This window comes from Tachysurus fulvidraco, chromosome 16 (genome assembly GCF_022655615.1).
Source record: "Tachysurus fulvidraco isolate hzauxx_2018 chromosome 16, HZAU_PFXX_2.0, whole genome shotgun sequence".
In the NCBI taxonomy this organism is placed as follows: Eukaryota; Metazoa; Chordata; class Actinopteri; order Siluriformes; family Bagridae; genus Tachysurus; species Tachysurus fulvidraco.
In genome coordinates this window covers 3,244,648-3,266,133 of record NC_062533.1, presented here as the reverse complement: position 1 = coordinate 3,266,133, position 21,486 = coordinate 3,244,648, and the positions used below count along the sequence as shown (strand labels likewise).

The 21,486-nt window shown below is 43.7% G+C and overlaps 2 protein-coding genes across 4 annotated transcripts in view; one reads left to right on the top strand and one right to left on the bottom strand.

Annotated features, from left to right (window-relative positions):
• Positions 1-3,273, top strand: part of elp3 (elongator acetyltransferase complex subunit 3) — a 33,989-nt gene extending 30,716 nt beyond the window's left edge. The window contains exons 10-15 of the mRNA XM_027163372.2: positions 361-554; positions 1,528-1,618; positions 1,699-1,764; positions 1,845-2,072; positions 2,385-2,466; positions 2,761-3,273. Coding sequence (XP_027019173.2) covers positions 361-554; positions 1,528-1,618; positions 1,699-1,764; positions 1,845-2,072; positions 2,385-2,466; positions 2,761-2,837 — 738 coding nt within the window. The 3' untranslated portion in view covers positions 2,838-3,273. The remainder of the gene's footprint in view (positions 1-360; positions 555-1,527; positions 1,619-1,698; positions 1,765-1,844; positions 2,073-2,384; positions 2,467-2,760) is intronic.
• Positions 3,274-8,638: 5,365 nt separating this feature from the next.
• si:ch211-63o20.7 (Serine/threonine-protein kinase pdik1l-B-like) lies at positions 8,639-16,647 on the bottom strand. 3 transcript variants are annotated; one of them, XM_047801904.1, is made up of 5 exons: positions 16,427-16,647; positions 16,129-16,161; positions 15,105-15,731; positions 11,045-11,270; positions 8,639-9,752 (listed from the first exon to the last, which is right to left on the bottom strand). In XM_047801904.1, the coding sequence occupies exons 3-5, from the start codon at positions 15,684-15,686 to the stop codon at positions 9,520-9,522; spliced, it is 1,041 nt and encodes a 346-aa protein (XP_047657860.1). In that variant the 5' UTR covers positions 15,687-15,731; positions 16,129-16,161; positions 16,427-16,647; the 3' UTR covers positions 8,639-9,519. The 3 variants fall into 3 exon arrangements, with proteins under 3 accessions (XP_047657860.1, XP_047657859.1, XP_027019174.1); XM_047801903.1 differs by having other exon boundaries at positions 16,296-16,640; XM_027163373.2 differs by lacking the exons at positions 16,129-16,161; positions 16,427-16,647 and adding an exon at positions 15,807-15,966.
• Between the last annotated feature and the right edge of the window lie 4,839 nt (positions 16,648-21,486).

Genomic DNA, 21,486 nt, shown 5'->3' with positions numbered 1-21,486 from the left:
CACTCACTTATGGACTCCCAAAAGCACAAACTATTACCGTTAATCTTTCCACAAGCAGAGTTTCTGTAAACGCAGAGCCGCAGCTCGAGACGCTCAAATGAATGACCGAAGCACGTCAGCTTCAGCACACCAGCGATCGCTCCACTGAGCACAAGCATCATCAGACGCACTGGCTGCTTTGTCTTCTGCCCCGTCTGTCTTCAATAGACAAATTCAGGATGTTTAGCAGACTGAATGATTCAGAGCTTCACACTCACGACTCGATTCTCAGCCCCAAATAACCGAAAGTTAGTGAAGTCCGCTAAACAGCGCTGTGCTGTCAGGTTCGGTCTGATGGGTTTCTTTTTTCATCCTGTCCAGGAGTTCTTTGAGAATCCGGCATTCCGGCCGGACGGGCTGAAGCTCTACCCGACGTTAGTGATCCGGGGAACGGGTCTGTACGAGCTATGGAAGACAGGACGCTACAAGAGCTACTCACCCAGCACTCTGGTGGACCTGGTGGCCCGTATCCTGGCACTGGTGCCACCCTGGACCCGAGTGTACCGTGTGCAGAGGTAGTAAAGGATCCGGTTATAAATGTTGCTTGTTCTTTTGCTTGGTAGATCCACTGTTTTCACATAACAGCTTTACCATTACAGCATCAAATATCAGCAGGCGAACGATTGCGTACCGCCGACGACAAAGACGTGTGGAGAATTTGGTCTAGAATCCACCAATAGGAGCACAGAGTTAGACACACTTGCAGAACCACTACCAACAAACACAAACACTCGTTAGTGGTTTAGTGGCTTAGCGGTTAGCACGTTCGCATCACACCTCCAGGGTTGGGGGTTCGATTCCCACCTCCGCCTTGTGTGTGTGGAGTTTGCATGTTCTCCCCGTGCCTCGGGGGTTTCCTCCGGGTACTCCGGTTTCCTCCCCCGGTCCAAAGACATGCATGGTAGGTTGATTGGCATCTCTGGAAAATTGTCCGTAGTGTGAGTGTGTGAGTGAATGAGAGTGTGTGTGTGCCCTGTGATGGGTTGGCACTCCATTCAGGCCCGATGACGCCTGAGATAGGCACAGGCTCCCCGTGACCCGAGAAGTTCGGATAAGCGGTAGATGAGTGAGAGAGAGAGTGAGTGAGGTTTACTTGTGATGAGAAAGCAATCTGATCGCAGTGCGCGATGGAACCTAGCATGCTACATAGTGGGTTTGGTTATTGGTGTTGATGATCTTCACAAAAGATCTCATAAAAACACAGTTCCCATCATGCATTGCTATACAGGTTGGTCCTTTGGGTCGGAATGCTTTCTCACCACATCTATATGTGTATATATGTATATATATGCATCTGTACACCAATCAGAACACTCAGATCTGGGTGGCACCATAGAGTGTGATGATGAATCATTTCTCCTCGATAACTGTGTACTAAATAGACATAAAGTGCAGTGTGTGCAAGCAGGAGATTTATTTTTCACCTGCTTTGTTGACGTGTTCACTGATGGAGGCTGACGGTGTGATCGTGAGCGTATGTTTTTTCAGGGACATCCCCATGCCTCTGGTCACCTCCGGTGTCGAACATGGCAACCTGCGAGAGCTGGCACTGGCACGGATGAAGGACATGGGAAGCGAGGTGAACTGAACTCATTTAAATAAACCCACCGAGCCAAAGCCGTTTTCTTAAACGTTCCTCATCTGTCGGTTCCTTTCCAGTGTAGAGATGTGAGGACCAGAGAGGTGGGAATCCAAGAGATCCATCATAAAGTGCGACCGTACCAGGTAATTATCGCTTTACCAGCTTTCACTCGGTACCTTCAAGGGCTCGTGTGTGTGAAGTCGTGTGTGAACGCTGCGTTTAGGTGGAGCTGATCAGACGTGACTACGTGGCCAACGGAGGCTGGGAGACCTTCCTGTCGTACGAGGATCCCGAGCAGGACATCCTGATTGGCTTGTTGAGGCTTCGCCGCTGCTCGCCGCAGTCTTTTCGGACGGAGCTGAAGGGACCGGTGTCGATCGTGCGCGAGCTGCACGTGTACGGCAGCGTGGTTCCCGTCAGCAGCAGAGATCCCAGCAAGTTCCAGCACCAGGTAGGAAAAGAGCGCCACATTTGGTTTGACCTGCTCTAATACTGTGTGTGATCGTGGCAGCCAAAAAAAAAAACGTCTTAAATAACCGCAGTGTGGGTTTTTTTTTTTTTTGTTCTGGTGGAAAGTTACAGTAAATAGACCGGAGATTTCAATGCATATGAACTCCTACCTAATATCTGAGCACTCGTGTAGTAGAAGATTTTTTTTTTTTTCTTTTTCTGAGAAAACAGAATTTCATTATTCCGTGTGGAAAAACACGTGAACAGCTTTGGTTTTCACCCAACGTGCGGCTCGTTATTAACCTCTGCGCAGGGTTTCGGGATGATGCTGATGGAGGAGGCGGAGAGAATCGCCAGAGACGAACACGGCTCCACCAAACTAGCCGTCATCTCAGGTATTTTTCTTCTATTAGAAACTCATCCTTTCATCTTCCTCTCCGATCTTCTTCGCTCCCGCACCGAATGAACCCTCTTGCACTCACTCGGCCCTGTGAGATCGGCTGCACGGCGGAGATAATGGCGCAGAGGGAGGAGGAAGAGTTTCTCTCTTATTATCATGCAGGTTTTCACACCGCGAGTAAACTCACGATCGCTCGCTGCCCCTCCGTTTGTGTCTCCGTGCCGAAAGAATTAAACAGTGCGTTATCGCAGACGTGCGTGTTGAGTCCGTGTCTGTGTTTTGCTTTCAGGTGTAGGAACTCGGAATTATTACAGGAAGATGGGCTACGAGCTGGAGGGGCCGTACGTGGTCAAACGCCTGGACTGAAAGGACCGAGATTTCTGTCAGCTGCACAGGAGGAAACGCAAATAATAGTGTCGATGTGTTTGGGGGTGTGTTTGATAGTATGCGTTCTTAATGGGGGGGTTGTTTGTGTGTTTGATTGTGTATGAAGGTGTGTTTGTGTGTGTGTGGGGGGGGGTCTCCGGGTGTTTGTGAATGTGAGGGTGTTTGTGGGGCTGTTGGATGGACACGTGATTGTGTATGGAGGGTGATTTGTGGGGGGGGGATGTGTGTGTGCGTGTGTGTGTGTGTGTGTGTGTGTGTGTGTGTGTGTGTGTGTGTGTGTGTGTGTGTGTGTGTGTGTGTCAGATATAAGAGACTGGCAGGAACCGATTACAGGAAGCCACAGAGATGTGACCTTCAGGATTCAGATTTGTATTCATTTAAATTTTGTTTTAACAAATAAAGAATCTTTATCTCAGCTGGTGTTTGATTGAACATCGAAATTAATTCTTGGCAAAAGTTGGAGATTAAAGTAAGACTGCTATCTCACTCACACACACACACACACACACACACACACACACACACACACACACACACACACACACACACACCTATCACTGTGTTGCCTCAATACAAAGGACATCATAAAGACATTAAAACGCCGCAGCGGCTACTGTCTGAACCTCCTAGTCAAGGGGAGTGAAATTGCTTTCATCTTGTTAGCAATAAAAGCATCAGATTTTTTTTTTTTTTAGCGAATCTGCGTCTGAGCTTGTTGCCATGCTGCCGATTTCCATCAGAAGTCTCCCGAGGTGGAGAGGCATCTTTTCTTCGTGGGAGAGCTCATGATGACTCTGTTGATGTCTTTTTGCTGCTTCATTTAACATTGCAATACCAATTATGTCTCTGTCTCGGGCGCCGTGAGTCAAGGTGTCACTCCAGTGATGACTGAACCGTCTCGTAATCCGCTCGTCTAGGGTCTGGCCTCTGAAAAAGAATAAAAAATAAGTTCCAGGAAAGGGAGGCACGGTGGTTAGCGGTTAGCATGTTCGCCTCACACCTCCAGGGTTGGGGTTCGATTCCCGCCTCCGCCTTGTGTGTGTGGAGTTTGCATGTTCTCCCCGTGCCTCGGGGGTTTCCTCCGGGTACTCCGGTTTCCTCCCCCGGTCCAAAGACATGCATGGTAGGTTGATTGGCATCTCTGGGAAATTGTCCGTAGTGTGTGTGTGTGTGTGTGTGTGAGTGAATGAGAGTGTGTGTGTGCCCTGTGATGGGTTGGCACTCCGTCCAGGGTGTATCCTGCCTTGATGCCCGATGACGCCTGAGATAGGCACAGGCTCCCCGTGACTCGAGGTACTGTAGTTCGGATAAGCGGTAGAAAATGAATGAATGTTCCTGGAAACCGGGCGTGGCTGCTCTTTTACTGTGACATGCAGTGTGTGATTAAACGAACGCTCAGAGGTAAACGAACGCTCAGAGGTAAACGAACGCTCAGAGGTAAACGAACGCTCAGAGCTTGTCGTTTTCTAGCAACACGGTGAAGGATGGCTTGCATGTGATGTACGCCGTTCTGATCCGTCAGCTAATCCCAGAGAGACCTTCGACCCCAGGCTTCATAGATAATCGAGTTGTCTGATTACAGTTTCAGATGCTTCGTACAGATGGATGCTCCATGATAAGGTGCCGTGTTCGTTTGATCTGCGAACTAGTGGAGCGTAAAGGAAAGGGCGTAGGGGTAAATGCCAGGGATGAGAGGTGTTTAAGAGCCGAGGCAGAGGGCACTCCGTCCAGGGTGTATCCTGCCTCGATGCCCGATGACGCCTGAGATAGGCACAGGCTCCCCGTGACCCGAGAAGTTCGGATAAGCGGATCGGATAGAATGTATATACATAAATGCGTATGGTTTAATTGATTGTCCTTAAAGGGTCCACGTGCAGTATGGTGTGGATTATCTGTGTTGTTATTATTATTAACACAGTTGTGGATGATCTTCAGTTGTTAACAGAAAGGTCCTGAACTTGGTTATTAATCTTTAGAATTAACATGATTTTTTTACTTAAATTCTGAATTGGCTTTTAAAAAAAGTGTTCTTTTTGGGGTTAGTTTTTAATTTGTAATGACTTTATAGAGGACCGGCTTCATGCTCTGATTTCTGTCCCAGATGTTGCATAAATGTTGAAAGATTTTACAGCAGAACAGACACCGTAGTCCTCGACTGTAAAAAGTCAGTTATATTAGCTTTGGATGAGCTTTACACAGCCATTTACATGGTAGCACGAACACAGCACGAACACCTCGACCTAGCTGGTGATGCAGCGGCTCTTTAGCTGCTAGCTCTCTCGTGACCTCCTCGAGTTCATGCTAACACCACCACCGTCACCGCTCTATCTGAGCCAATTCTCTGCTGTAACTGTAATCGCACCGCAGTCTAACGTTCTCCGTCTCCTTGACATGTTGGATCCCTCATTAATACCACACCGCTGGACAAGAAGCTCTTGCTCTGATTGCGATTTTACTTGTCATGTTTGAGATTTTATGTCTCATTAAACACCGCTGTACCTCAACTAGCAATTTACCGAGATCGGAGGCTTTAATGGTGAAAAGGTTTGTCTCTCACTTCCAGGGTTGTGGATTTGTATCCTGTCTTCTCCCTGTATGTGTGGAGTCTGCATGTTCTCCGTGTTCTTCGGGGGTTTCCTCCAGGTTCTCCGGTTTCCTCCTTCAGTCCAAAAACATGTTCTAGGCAGATTGGCATTAATAAATTGTCTGGAGTGTGTGTGTGAGTGTGTGAGTGTGTGAGTGTGTAAGTGTGTGAGTGAGTGAGTGAGTGAGTGAGTGAGTGAGTGAGTGAGTGAGAGAGTGTGTGTGTGTGTGTGTGTGTGTGTGTGTGTGTGTGTGTGTGTGAGATCTCGCCCCGAGTCCTCTGGGATAGACTTTGGGATACACTCCCTGAGACTCTGTGTAAGATAAACGCCACAGAAAACGGACGGATATGAAATAAAACAATCAGCACATCAAACACGAAGCCTGTTGCTTTTTATTTTATTTTTTTTTATTTCTTCCTTCATATGCAGTCAGATTTCAGACATTTGAGGTGAAAAGATATTCTTAGTGAATTGAAAAAAACAACAACAAACAAACCCCACATTGGATTCTCGTCGCTTCCACGTGTTGATGTATGATCTCAACTAAAAGAAAGCGTTTTGGATCCAGGCAGCTTTAATCTGGATCAGTCAAACTGGATGTTTCATTTCCTGTGGAAGAATGAGCGCGGCTCGACGCTGAAAGACCATTTGACACGTACAGTACAGACCAGCAGGAAAGACAGAAATAAAAGGGTAATAACTCTAAACTAAAAGCTCAGCAGCTACTTCAGTGCGATGGAAAATACATCAGCCATCATTTTGAATGATAGAAATGTCCATTTTCTCCCACTAGCTACATTCTGGCAGTCTTCGAGAGATCTCCGTCTCTGTTCCCGCTTGCCAGAGTCCTGGACGCTTTATTCCTCTGTGCGGCTACAACACACTCGGTCCACTCGCTTCAGATGGAATGAAATGAAACTTCTCTACGATTTAATCCTGCAGTAGCTGAACGGTGAAGGACTCATTAACTTCGGCACTGTCTCTGACTCAGGTCACTTGTCCATGAAGTACAAGAGCAACGAAATACATCAACATATTTGACATATTCAAACAGTTTAACAATACAATGTACGATGGGTCTAAAAAATAAATAAATAAAATAATCGACACAGCCTTGTTTAAATTTCACGCGTCTGTGAAGTAAAAACTGAGCATCTTTTTACACCTCTAATGTGATTCAAGAGAAAAACGAGAAATATCGTATGATAACATGGTTCCATGGGGGACACGGTGGCTTAGTGGTTAGCACGTTCGCCTCACACCTCCAGGGTCGGGGGTTCGACTCCGGGTACTCCGGTTTCCTCCCCCGGTCCAAAGACATGCATGGTAGGTTGATTGGCATCTCTGGAAAGTTGTCCGTAGTGTGTGAGTGTGTGAGTGAATGAGAGTGTGTGTGCCCTGTGATGGGTTGGCACTCTGTCCAGGGTGTATCCTGCCTCGATGCCCCATGACGCCTGAGATAGGCACAGGCTCCCCGTGACCCGAGAAGTTCGGATAAGCGGTAGAAAATGAGAGAGAGAGAGAGTGAGAACAGGGTTCCATTACTGTACACAATCCTCTTCCTTTCATTCTACAGGGTTTGATAGAACTTTGACCTGTTAGTAACTAGTGATAACTCTAAATGATGATCACGTTCTGTAGCTTTTCCTTTGTTGACTTGGATTTGTGGTTCGGGTCAGTATCGTGCTGGATGGTAAACTGATCATGATTAGAGCTCCAGTCCCAGCTAAAGAGCCAGTATAACATGATGCTGCCAGCACCATGCTTCACTGTGGCCATGCTCATGTTTAGGTCATAAGCTGACTTGTCTTTGCATCAAATAATCTAGTGATAGGAAAAATACATATAACAATAAATACCAAAAATTTTATAAGATCAGAAGAATCGGCCACGACGTTAAAACCGCATAATCAAGGACAGGAACAGACTGCAACACACAGTAAAAACAGCAGAATAAATAATTAGTGCCCCCTTGCTCACTCCCCAGGACTTTGTACGACACAAGAACCAGAAACCGGGCAGGAGAAATCACCACTGTCCCTTCACACCCTGCAAACAACCTCTTTCAGCTCCTGCCTTCTGGCAGCGCTACAGAGCTTTGCTTACCAAAACTGCCAGACACAGGAACAGTTTCTTTCCCCAGACACCAGACAATCACCCTGATTAACACCTCAGCATAATTATATTCCCCGCTTCATATCTACACGTAAATAATCCACTGCATTATCAGGACTGTCAGTCATCACATCATCTGTATATATTACACACACACACAAACACACACTACTGCTGCTGTATGATGTACAATAGCATAATACTACACAATACTGTTATTTGCACTCCCACACTTTATGTACATAACCGATCTGTCATATTCTATATTCATATTTTATTCATTCTGTATATCGTATCCCATCGTCTGCATCGTTTTCTCGTATAGTCTGTATTGTATAGTGTTATTTATGTCTGTACTTTTGAGAGTCACAAACCGCTGGAACCAAATTCCTTGTGCGCTTCAACACGCTTGGCTGTCGGTTGTCGTCGTGCCACCCAAACGGCTCGGACTCATCGAGGCACGGACTCCACAAAACCTCAGACCGGGTGCTGCTGTATCTGGCACTAACACTCTAGCAGCAGATCCTTTAAGTCGTGTAAATTGTGTGCTGGAGTCTCCATAAGACTTGTTTGTCCAGCACATCCCACAGATGCTCTACTAGATTGAGATTAAAATGCAATTCAGTTCGATTTGATTTGTATAGCATGTTCAACAATGCACATGAAAATCTAAAAATAAAACATTTTAATACTTATTTTATCTCTGATGAGCAAGCCTGAGGTGACGATGGAGAGGAAAAACTCCCTGAGATGATACGAGATAAAAACCTTGCGAGGAACCAGACTCAGGACTCAACCTCATCTTCATCTCTATAACATTAGTGAAATTACAAATCACGTCCGTTCGACGTAATTTCTGAGTTCACACTAGTTCCTTCCTGCCAAAGCCTTCAAATGTTCGACAGACATCTGACTTGAATCGGTCATGTTCTTTAACCTATTCCTGAGGAACGTTTGCAGCGTGTGACGGAACATTATCCTGCTGAAAGCATTAACATGGAGCAGCATTTATATATATATTTATATACATACACCATGTGTGTATCAGTCAATAATGCTCAATGATTCATGGAACACAAATTTTAACACAGTTCGATTCTTTTATTTAAAGCTTAGATACACTGACAACATGATGGGATCGCATTAAAAGACGATCCATACTGTAGCTCAGACTTTTGAAACGAAGACAAGTTTTTCTTCTCTGTCCTTTCACGCAAGTCAAGAAGGAATCTTCATACTGTCATCGTCATCCCTTTTTTTCTCTACTCGTTCCTGATCGTTTCTCTGATATATTATGAGAGCTTGCACTGTACTTGCTTTCTAAGCACTTTGCAGGCTCTGGCTTCCGAAGCGTGTTGCAACTGAGCGGTCAAGAAAATCCGGCTGATGACTTTTTGTTGGTTGCTATTGATTTCAGACTGATGGTGGAAAAGGATCTGTCAGGATTTATCAGGCACTGCATATATAAAAAAAAAATAAAATAAATAAATAAATAAAAAACTGCAGCAGGGCTGTGAAGACTTTTCGCTTCAGAAGTTACGACTCTGCCAACGTCTGCAGTCCTGTTCGGTGCGCTGGTAGATTTCGAGTGCGATATATTCAAGCGTTTGTTTTAAGATATTTGAACGTCGCCAGACAGACGGTACACGTGCGACTTAATCTTAATGTACTGTGGTACGACTTGTACACGAAAGCCAGAGTATTCGTTATGTCTGTGGCAGGCGAGAAATTCTAATCAGGTTGATTTGTATAGCACGTTTAACGTTGGACATTGTCTCAAAGGCAGCTTTAAAGAAATGTAAGATTTTTTTTAAATATATATAAATTCAGCAAATAAATTGTACATTTAAATCGTAAATTTGATCCCTAACCAATAAGTCCGAGGTGGTGAGGAAAAACTCCCTTAGAAGAACTGAGGAAGAAACCTTCAGCCTGAATAAAGAAATAATAAAATCTGGAGATCAGGGAGTGTCTATGGCTCTATAAATTCTATCTTGCAGCTGTAGTGCGGTGGGACGAGTATCAGGGTCAAATGCCAGCATGTCCAAAAGCAGGGCACACAAGTCGGGGCTCGGTGTCGGAGGTAACGGCGAGGCACGTCGCGCTCGCATGGGGATGACCAACTGCAGAGCTGGATTCTGACACAAAGCCTCTCCGAGCGGCATGATCCATCGTCCCTTCTCCACATAAACTCCTGTGGATGGATGAAAGGATATGACAAACAACAAAAAGCAGGAAAAGGTCATTTTTTTTTGGTTTGACCACCAAATTATTAAGCATGTAAACTCGAGGGCGTGGCGGCGAATACGAATCGGTGACGGCGAAGTTTATCAGCTTCACTGCGTGGAGTGAGAGTGAAGCTGAAGCATAAGACACCAATCATTAGTATTCACTACAGCACAAAGGAAACATAAACACACCCGGTAACTTTGATGGATGAGAGATGAAAAAACAACACTGAAAGCCCTTAACTGCCTTTAATAAATAGGCTTGGACATCTGACCTTTGTGGTAGCCAGCTCTGAGTAATTACAGTCCTGCTTGAATTGGCTGGCCGCTCCATCCCAAGCCTCTTCGCTCAAACCAATTTAGTCCATCACCAATAACACACCGTGTCAATGGGGCCTTAAGTCGGGCACTCAAATGCCACAATACATAAAATTAAGCACAGCTACCATCCTGATGTGGCTCTGATGCACTGGCCGGCATTAGTGGGGGTGAGTCTGGGGTCACGCACAGCCAGGATGAGCTCCGACGAGTGCCGAGATCAATAAACACGGGCTCTGTTTCTCAATTACGAGAAAAAGGGCTGCTCTTGTAGTTTCCGTCGATGTCTCAAGCCGAAGAACGAATAATGATGAGCAAATGACATTGAGCGAGGTATTTATGGAGGAGCGGTGCGGTTCTGAAATAAAGCGGTGTACTTACTGAGATGTGAAATTAGAATAAAACGCCCCGGTGGTCCAGGACTGATTCCTTTAATTCTTTAAAACATCCTAATCATGAATTAAGGATCCGACTGGGGTTCAAAATGGGGTTAAAAGCAAGGCATGTAAGTAGTGAGACAAGCTTTAGTTTAAAAAGATCACGGTACGGGGAAACGTCATAGTATAACGTGCTCGTAGATATCCATATCTCATCCGACGAAGCCTGTTAGTCACATGTACATCACGGTGAGATTAGTATCTCTGCAAACGCCAGCTTGCTAGGAGGTTGGGATCAGAGCACAGCACCAGGTGTGATCATAGAGAATTAAGGGACTTGCTCAAGGGCCAAACAGTAGCAGCCTGGAGCCCACGACCTACTGATCAGTAATCCAGAGCCTTAACCGTCGAGCCGAAAGATTTAAGTTTAAATGAAAAGAAACCTGAGCTCTTTCCAGGCCTATGTTATACCAGATCATCCACTAAACCACCCACTACTCAGCTTTAGCAGAACAAAGTCTGGAACCTATTCATAAGCTCTAGCTCCAGTGTCTTGCACTCACCCAGCTGCTCCTCGCTGGAGCCATCCTCCAGAAAGGTGATCCTCTCCAGCACGGCCCAGAAGAGGACACCTAGAGAGAAGATGTCTGCTTGTGCGGTGTAGCTGTGTCCGGCCCACACCTCGGGTGCCATGTAGAAGTCTGAGCCACACGTGGACGAGAGGGCCAGTCTGCTCCGTTCTCCCTCTGTCGTGCCTTCCACCATCTTGCTCAGGCCGAAGTCGGCTATCTGGAACACACATCAGGCTGAACGTCGGCCACAAACCACAAGCGATACACAGAATTTGATTAAGTATGCTGACTCCTAGATATGAGCTACTTTTTCAATACAGCATGAGAGATGCTGCACAGCGGCAGAGCGGAGATCATTCATTTTCACTGACTTCTGGGGCCGTGAGCAACACGGGAAATTATGCAAATATGGAGCAATGTGAGTGAAGACAGTATTGGGCATGAGATCTGTGGCAAAGAACACACACACACACACACACACACACACACACACACACTGCTTTTTCTTCATCTAATGTGACATGATGCAGATCAAGTCCTGCTGAATTTTATACACAAACATCAAGCTCTCCCTCCAGAAGACTGGCAGAGATAAAACCACTGTGTGTGTGTGTGTGTGTGTGTGTGTGTGTGTAAACACAGCGTTGATGGGGACATCTCCGAGTCTAGTCCTTCCTGTTACTTAATTTCTGCCAGAAACATTTAAATCTTAAACCACTAGGACATTTGTCTTTGCTGTGACACGTTTAGACCAAAATCCGATATCCAGACACATTCTGGTGATATCGTACATTGAGGATCCCAAACACAAGCAGGCAACCAGCCAGAAAAAAGGCCTTGAATTCCTGAACACATCCACGTGTGTATGAGCTCCGTCTGACGCACTGCACTGTTTTAAACCGTTTCGGGCTTTGCCGTGAACTTCGTCCAGATTGGATTGATTCCGAAATCAGAGACACGGACACACAAACCCACACTGCTGACAAAATTATGGTTATTAACTTCTGCGGCTTTTGAAGCCTGGGCTGATTTCCGTCTTGCACGGATCACGAGTCTGCGGTAAATTACTGCTTTAGAGCTTGATTTTACTGCGACTCAAACAGCCTTGAACAAGTGAAACAGGACAAACAAATACATGTTTTTTTGGGGGGTTTTTTCGGTCTGGCTTAACAAATATTTGATGTCGTGTTCCGTGTTAAATCTCATCCAAAACAAACAACTATGTGAAGGAAATTGATGCATAAATGAATGACTCGTGAGTCAAATCTACTGTCTTATCGAATAAGAGTTCAGAGCTCCATGCACGTGCAGCATGTTTTAGAGAGAGAGAGAGAGAGAGAGAGAGAGAGAGAAAGAGAGAGAGGAAATAAATGTTTAACAGGAACAATAACTTGTCTCTCAGATGTTCCACTACATTAACTGTAACTATAAGATGAGAAAGTGATCCATCCTTCGTAGTAAATGTAAGTAATGTGATTGCTGGGAAATGGCTGTTAGTTAGTAAAAGAGGAATAATTCGCTCCACACCCTGCGTATATTTGTGTAGAACGGCACGGTGTCACGTCTCTTAAAGACGTTCATCGGTATCTGTGCATATTAACCATTATACTCGTGTCTTCATTAAACATTAATGATCTGTTTAGCATCATCATCCCCGTGTGAACGTCTTAAACCAGCTGCTAATAAGGAACAGATACTGTATTAAAGAGTGCATTAATATCAAGCGTAGCGGTTTCGATTCAGCTGAACGGTGACGTCATAAAAATAAATAAATAAATAAATAAATAGATAGATAGATAGATAGATAGATAAATAAATAAAATGCAGATTAGAGAACGGGAGACAATATTAACAAACGCGAGTAGGTTTAATATTGTTTTTCATAATCTTAGCGATAAAAGCACTTCGGTCCACACGTCAGCCCGATCTCTAGAACTGTAAGCAAAGACAGAATATTTTTGATAGATTTAATATATTGGATTTTTTTATTTTAAGAGAAAATGTAACAGTTTAACGGTTTAGTGATGAGCTACTGATAACCACACCTTTCCCTATGCCACGCCCCCTCAGCCACACCTTTCCCTATGTCACGCCCCATCAGCCACACCTTTCCCTATGTCACGCCCCCTCAGCCACACCCAATAAATCCTGTTTACTAATTACCCTCACTGGCCACTTGTCACTTTCTTACGTGTGTAAATCCCGCTCTAGTTCAGGATTTAGTAGTAGGTAAAATAATGCTACTTTAAAATAATAAGATAAAATAAATTAATATTGTAATATTAAGCTAATTTATTTCAGAGATGAATATTTATTTTTGTCCTTTTTTTGTGTGTGAGATTTTATAAATACTGTGAAGCTTTTTTTTTTTACTACACAATGTCCATTGTTAAAAGTGCTTATCGCATCATATCGCATCTTCCTCTTCACAATACCCCATAGATTTTCTATGGTGTTAAAGTCAGGCAAGTTTGCTGGCCAATGAAGAACAGGGATCCCATGGTCCTTAAACCAGGTACTGGTAGCTTTGGCACTGTGGGCAGATGCCAAGTCCTGTTGTAAAATGAAATCTGCATCTCTATAAAGTTGGTCAGCAGCAGGAAGCATGAAGTGCTCTAAAACTTCCTGGTATATGGCTGCGTTGATCTTGGACCTCAGAAAACACAGTGAACCAACACCAGCAGATGACATGGCACCCTAAACCATCACGGACTGTGGAAACTTTACACTGGACCTCAAGCAGCGTGAATTGTGTGCCTCTCCTCTCTTCTTACAGACTCTGAGACACTGAAATTCAAAATTTACTTTCATCAGAGAACATGACTTTGGACCACTCAGCAGCAGTCCAGTCCTCTTTGTCTTTAGCCCAGGCGAGACGCTTCTGACGCTGTCTGTTGTTCAAGAGACAAGGAATGCGACAGCTGAAACCCAGGTCTTGCACACGTCTGTGCGTAGTGGTTCTTGGTTTCACAATCCTCTCCAGGGTGCGGCGGCTATCCCTATCGCTTGTACACTTTTTTCTACCACATCTTTTCCTTCCCTTCGCCTCTCTATTAATGTCCATGGACACAGAGCTCAGTGAACAGCCAGGTACTTTTGCAGTGACCTTTTGTGTCCTGCCCTCCTTGTGCAAGGTGTCAATGGTCGTCTTTTGGGCAACTGTCAAGTCGGCAGTCTTCCCCCATGATTGTGTAGCCTACGGAACTAGACTGAGAGACCATTTAAAAGCCTTTGCAGGTGTTTGGAGTCAATTAGCTGATTAGAGTTTGGCACCAGGTGTCTTCAATATTGCACCTTTTCACAACATTCTAATTTTCTGAGGTACTGAATTTGGGATTTTCCTTATAAACATCTGAATAAACATTTGAAATATATCAGTCTGTGTGTAATGGATGAATATAATATACAAGTTTCACTTTCTGAATGGAATTTGTGAAATAAATCAACTTTTTGATGAATTCTAATGATATGACCAGCACCTGTATATGAACCAAACACTCAACCGACTTCGTGTACAAATGTAAGAAAAAATATCCCCTAGCCTACGACCCTGTTTGTAGCATCGTGACACAAATGTGTGTCATTAAATTAACAAATTTATACAACATATAAAACTGAATTATTTGATATATTGATGTAGAGATTTCAACGTTATTTGAAATTGATTCATCGGCGTCCCAGTGCGTGGAGTCAGAGTCTTTATACCCGAGACCCAACTCTGTACCGTACACCAGATACTAACTCACTGACTAGAGAGTGGATTGAGACAGACCCTAAAAGAAGTGGACTCCCATCTTTAAGTCTTGTTTGCATCTGCAATCATAAACCTGTTCACCTAAAACTGTGACATGAGACAGAGCTTCAGTGAATAATTGGGTTATGTTTGTTTCTGATGTTTTCAGGTTGTCATTTTACTGGCTTTCTATTATAGAGCGCAAACCCTCTGTTCTGCAACTATAGGTTGCATAATCATTGCTTTTTAATTATTGTTTTTAATTGAACTGAATTATGCTACTAGTGTGCAGAATTAAATTGCAGTATTGCGCATCACCTTGATCACTGGACCAGTTTTGGTTACGCAGACGAGCACATTGGCCGGTTTTAGGTCTCGGTGCACGATCCCCAATCCGTGAAGAAAATTCATGCCACTGCTGAGCTGCCGGACCACCTCGTGATTCCTCTGCATGTCTGGACATCTAGACAACATGTACTGGTTCAGGTCTCCGCCATCGCAGTACTCCATCACCAGCCACAGAGCCGAGCACCTTTTTGCAGACCCCGTGTTCCTCGCTTGACTTTTAGAGTCCTTGTCCACAACCCTTCCTTTGAGGGCGCTCTCCACCAGGTCCAGCGGCAACTTGTCAGATTTGAGCGGCTGCAGCGTTTTCGGACCGGTCTGTACCAGACAGTTAAGGAGTGCGATGATGTTCGGGTGTCTCCTGCCGGTGGCTCTCATGGCCCAAAGCTCCTGCAAATACAGTTGAATGCTTTCTGGGCTGCCGCAGGGCAGACGTTTGATGGCCACCGTGTCTCCTCTGCAGCCCCACCAGCCTGTCTCCATAACATGACCCTCAAACACCACGCCATAGCTGCCTCGACCCACTTCACGCTGCAGCCTGTACACCTGCTCCATACGCACCGGATTATATGTGGCACATGAAGATGATGCTCGCTTGAGCTGCAATAACAGGAAAAAGATGTTTACCTCAAACCACAACACATCATTTACACATCAAGTCAGCTGATATTTTACCAATAAATTCTGGTATTGAGGTTGTCTTGGTTTCCCATTCATCACTGTTTTAATCCTCACACCAGGTTTTTATCATCCTGAGTCATCATATAACAGCTTGTTTAATATCACTTCCTAATCTAGACCAGGTTTATAAAAAAAAAAAAAAAAAAGCTCAATGTTTTGAGGTCACACTTCAGCTGATTCGTATCAGCATCCTGCTGTTGATTATTTTCAGCACACTTCCGGTTTATTCTTGTATTTCCGCTTTCGTTTCCAAACCCTTCTTAGAAAAATATCGAGTTTGTGTCGTAACAATGCTGAAAGAATATAATTCACGTACCGAGAAAACCTGGAGATTTAATAAGTCTTAAACCTGAGGATGGAAGAAACAGAAACAGCGTCAATAACACAACAGATTTACGGTGTAAACAGATGGTTGCTTAGTAACAAGCGTTTTAAAAGTCTTGTTCAATAATAATAATAATAATAACTAGTTATTTTACTCACACGTAGGAAACGTTTAAGTGAAATTTGTTAAAGCTCCGTGTTTGTTAACGCTTCATGTAGCACAAGAACGCGACAATATAATAAGCCACAAGTGTAAACAAAATAAAAATATCAGGTATAAAAAACAGCACCTGACACTTAGCTCAGAGGAAGTTGTTAACCTTCTGAGCTTCCCGCTTTAGACCGATTCTGCTCTCCTATTGGTCACAGAGTTTCGCCTGCACCCGGCTGACCAATAAGCGCTCATTTCGTCACTAAGAATTCAAACCGACCAATTAAATTAAGTAAATACAATAACATCCTGGTTTATCCGTAAACAAACAGAAAACATTAAATAAAATATAACCACAAACAAACAAGTAAATAAAGAGACAATTAAACACACACACACACACACACACACACACACACACACACACACACACACAGAGAGAGAGAGAGAGACAGACAGACAGACAGACAGACACATACAGACACACACACACACACACACACACACACACACACACACACACACACAGAGAGAGAGAGAGAGACAGACAGACAGACAGACACATACAGAGAGAGAGAGAGACACACACACACACACACACACAGAGAGAGAGAGAGAGACAGACAGACAGACAGACAGACAGACACATACACACACACACACACACACACACAGACACAGAGAGAGAGAGAGACAGACAGACAGACAGACACATACAGAGAGAGAGAGACACACACAAACACACACACAGACACACACAGTGCTAAACATGTTAAAATTGGGGGCAACAAACATTACATTATAACAAACATTACCAACTGACTGACCAATAAGCGCTCATTTCGTCACTAAGAATTCAAACCGACCAATTAAATAAAGTAAATACAATAACATCCTGATTTATCCGTAAACAAACAAAAAACATTAAAAATGTAATAACCACAAACAAACAAATAAATAAAGAGACAATTAAACACACACACACACACACACACACACACACACACACACACACACACACACACACACACACACACACACACACACACACACACACACACAGAGACTCAGACAGAGAGAAACACACACACACACACACACACACACAGACAGAGACAGACAGACACACACACACACAGACATACACAGAGAGAGAGACACACAGACACACACCAGACACACACACCGAGACACACACACACTGCTAAACATGGTAAAATTGGGGGCAACAATCATTACATTATAACAAACATTACCAACTGACTGACCAATAAGCGCTCAATTTGTTACTAAGAATTCAAACCGACCAATTAAATAAAGTAAATACAATAACATCCTGATTTATCCATAAACAAACAAAAAAACATTAAAAATATAATAACCACAAACAAACAAATAAATAAGGAGACAATTAAACACACACACACACACACACACGCACACACGCACACACACAAAATGCTAAACACGTTAAAATTGGGGGGCAACAAATATTACATTCCAACAAATATTACTAATCTTTACAAAAATATATTACATGGTATGATATTTGATGCATGACTCACTAAATTACACACATTAGCCACAAAGCAGGGGTTTTAAACAATTCTGTTGCGTAATTTATTCGCAATCCACTGTGTTTATTTATTTATTTTCCCTTTCAGTAATAGTGTTAGCACGGTCAAGGTCACAGAGGACCCAGAGATTATCTCAAGAACACATCGAGAAATGAGGCGGTAAGTCCAGCACAGGGCACCATGCCCACACATCCACGCAGTCATTCACACCTAGAGGTAAACCAGCCTTACTGATACACCTACCAACATATCACATTGTTGTTCCTTAGACATGTGAGTTAGAGAGAGTCTATTTAAGACTAATAACTGAAGGCACTGCTGTTTTTTAACAGTCCAGACTTTAACATTTTATAATGTATTATAAAGACTAATAATATAACAACAATCTAGGATGTCGTGATGTCGGGGTTTTTTTTTATTAGCAAGCTGCTTTTAAATAAGAGGAAGCGTGTAAGAAAGATTCTTAAGTGTAGCCATCAATCCCATCAAAAGGTTTATTCTGGATTTTCTATCTTAGTTTTAAAGAGAGACAGCTTTTCATCCTGTTCAACATCTCTGTGCATGAAATCACTTAATATCCTAGAGTTCAACAAGGAAACAGGGATATTTTGGCTCTGACGTACCATCTCGTGAATGCTGCATTTAATCCTCCAGATGTACATAAGATGTGAACATTGACACTTGTGCTGCAGCTGCTTCTGTAAGCACACTCAAAGTCATGTGTCAAGTATAAATTCTGCTTTGTATTGGTCCACATCACACCACCCCGGCTAGTATTTTCCTATCCATGTCATGTTGCGCTTATTTAAGTAGAATAGCTTTAATTCATCTCAGAAATATTGGCATGATAAGAAATATCATATCCATACAAGGTACAGAAAAACTAATTCATGCTATTGTTATTTCTACTTGGACTATTTTAATGGCTTGCTGTCTGGATGTTCCAGGGCTGTAGGTGAGTAAATAAGCACCGGTTTTCAGAATTCAGCAGCCACTAGAATGTCCTTACTCCTTTCTAGAACCAGAAAAAATATGAGCATATCACAGCTATCTTTTGGTCTTCTAGGATCCTCCATGCCTCTTTGATTAAAATATTGCAGGCTTTTGTATTGGCACCTAGAGTAGCAAGGACTACAGCAGAGCCTGGGTCTTCTTTCATACCATACACTACATTTACGGCATTTCGAAGATATCTTTATTTGCTTAACCTTATATTTGTACCTCATTCTTAGCTATTAAGGGTTAAGAGCCTTGCTCAGAGGTCCAGGAGTAGCAGTTTGGTGGTCCTTGGATTCAAACTCACAACCTTCCACTCAGTAGTCCAACCACCTTAACCACTGCAACATGATACAAAGCCCAACAAATGTGGAGCAGCCTTCCAATTAATGTTCAGGACTCAGCCCCAGTCCTAGTCTAGGCTGCAAACCTCTTGAAATGATATTAGTAATTTTAGTAGTAAAGGATTAGGTGTTTGATTAAGGCAGGACCAAGTGGTCTCTCCTGAAATGGGCACATGCTATGCGTTACCAAGCATCCATGCTTCGCAAACAATTCACAGCTTTCCTTCTTCCCACTCTTTATGGGCTGGGAAGAGAGGCTTAAAGGCCTTGTCCATGGAAACTGTTCCACGGCTGACTCTAACTTCCTACGAGGCTGGGCCATGCAAAAAAAAACAAAAAAAAAAAACATTTCACTGTGCTGTAATGTACATTCTGACAACGGCCAAAAAGGCGCTGATCTCTTCTGATAATTGGGATGTTTAAATGTTTAAATGCTCCCGCTACATGGTGGAATGGCTGGCCAGTGGGAACATATCCCAGGGTACAGTACATTCATAGCAGTAAATCTTTTAACTCTCTGTTTTAGTCATGCTGTCACATCAGATCTTGCCACAGTTCCTGCTTGCACTATACACACAGTGTACATTTGTGTTCTCTCCCTTTCACCTGATGGTGACAGTTGTTTTAAAGTAGAGCAAGAAGAAGGCAAAATAAAAGTACTTTAGACAGCCCTGAGATAGTTTTGTATTCGATGCCTCCATCATCTCATCGAGACATTTTGTGCACAGAATGTGTAATAATGCAGACACAGCCCTTTTCTTTGGCAGATCTGGTCTCAGGTTTGGAGTCAGACATGGGCCACAGCCTAGGAAGGCAGAAAACGGACAAACAGTGATGGGAATATCGAACAGGCCGGTCCATCAGATGGTGAATGTCTCATTTCAGCCTATAGGCGAGTCGGGTCACAGACCACTGCCTTAAAACATCACTCCACAAGAAGCATCTCCTCTGCATGGAGGTGTATCACTCCAGGACATCTGTGCTGCTGCTAGCTAGACTTCCCTATGCATCTCAAATTTAACCCTTTCAGTAGGGTGAGCAGAGCAAACACCCTTCTCGTTGACTCAGTTGTTTGTGGCCTAATGATCTACATTATCTAGGTGTTGAAACACCACACTGGTGGTTAGGAAGGGTGAAAGAATATGTTGACATTGGTTATGTATGAGGGGGGCACGGTGGCTTAGTGGGTAGCACGTTCGCCTCACACCTCCAGGGTCGGGGTTCGATTCCCGCCTCCGCCTTGTGTGTGCGGAGTTTGCATGTTCTCCCCGTGCCTCGGGGGTTTCCTCCGGGTACTCCGGTTTCCTCCCCCAGTCCAAAGACATGCATGGTAGGTTGATTGGCATCTCTGGAAAAATTGTCCGTAGTGTGTGAGTGTGTGAGTGAATGAGAGTGTGTGTGTGCCCTGTGATGTGTTGGCACTCCGTCCAGGGTGTATCCTGCCTTGATGCCCGATGACGCCTGAGATAGGCACAGGCTCCCCGTGACCCGAGGTAGTTCGGATAAAGCGGTAGAAAATGAATGAATGAATGAATGGTTATGTATGTATGATATATTACGTATGACCTCCAGATAACCAACAGGGTCCCCTGTTGTTCCAGGGAGCTCCTGGGGTCCAAGGAACGTAGTCACAACATAATGGATTTGACAAGAAGGAATTCTGATGCTGAAATACTACAAGGCTTTTGGACCTACACAGTCTAAACCTGGAGATACTAAGTGTGATGTGAGATACTAAGTGTGATGTGACGTGAAAATCTCATTTTAGCACCTCATCACAACGTATGTGATGTTCTGAGATAATCAGTATGAACTTTTGGGCCGTTTAAACGTGAGAATTCATAAACATGCGCACTTCCTTTCTCTTGTGTCGTTAATGGTGAATGCCAAATACAGCCCTTTTATTAAGTAGGCCTATTAAATAAAATGATGTTGAAATATGACTGAATTATTTATCTCATGTTAACCAAGTGTGTGTGTGTGTGTGTGTGTGTGTGTGTGTGTGTGTGTGTGTGTGTGTGTGTGTGTGTGTGTTTCTAATTATAAGAGAAGGTAGGAGTGTCAAATGTTTAGAATTCAATTTCAAGCTTATTGAGAAAAGAAAATAGGGGTTGATGAGGGGACAAATAAATCCTCTCATTTATAAATGGAAAATGTTCAGATTCAGGTTAAATGTCTAACTATTATTATTATTATTATTATTATTCATTCATTCATTTACTACCGCTTATCCGAACTACCTCGAGCCTGTGCCTATCTCAGACATCATCGGGCATCGAGGC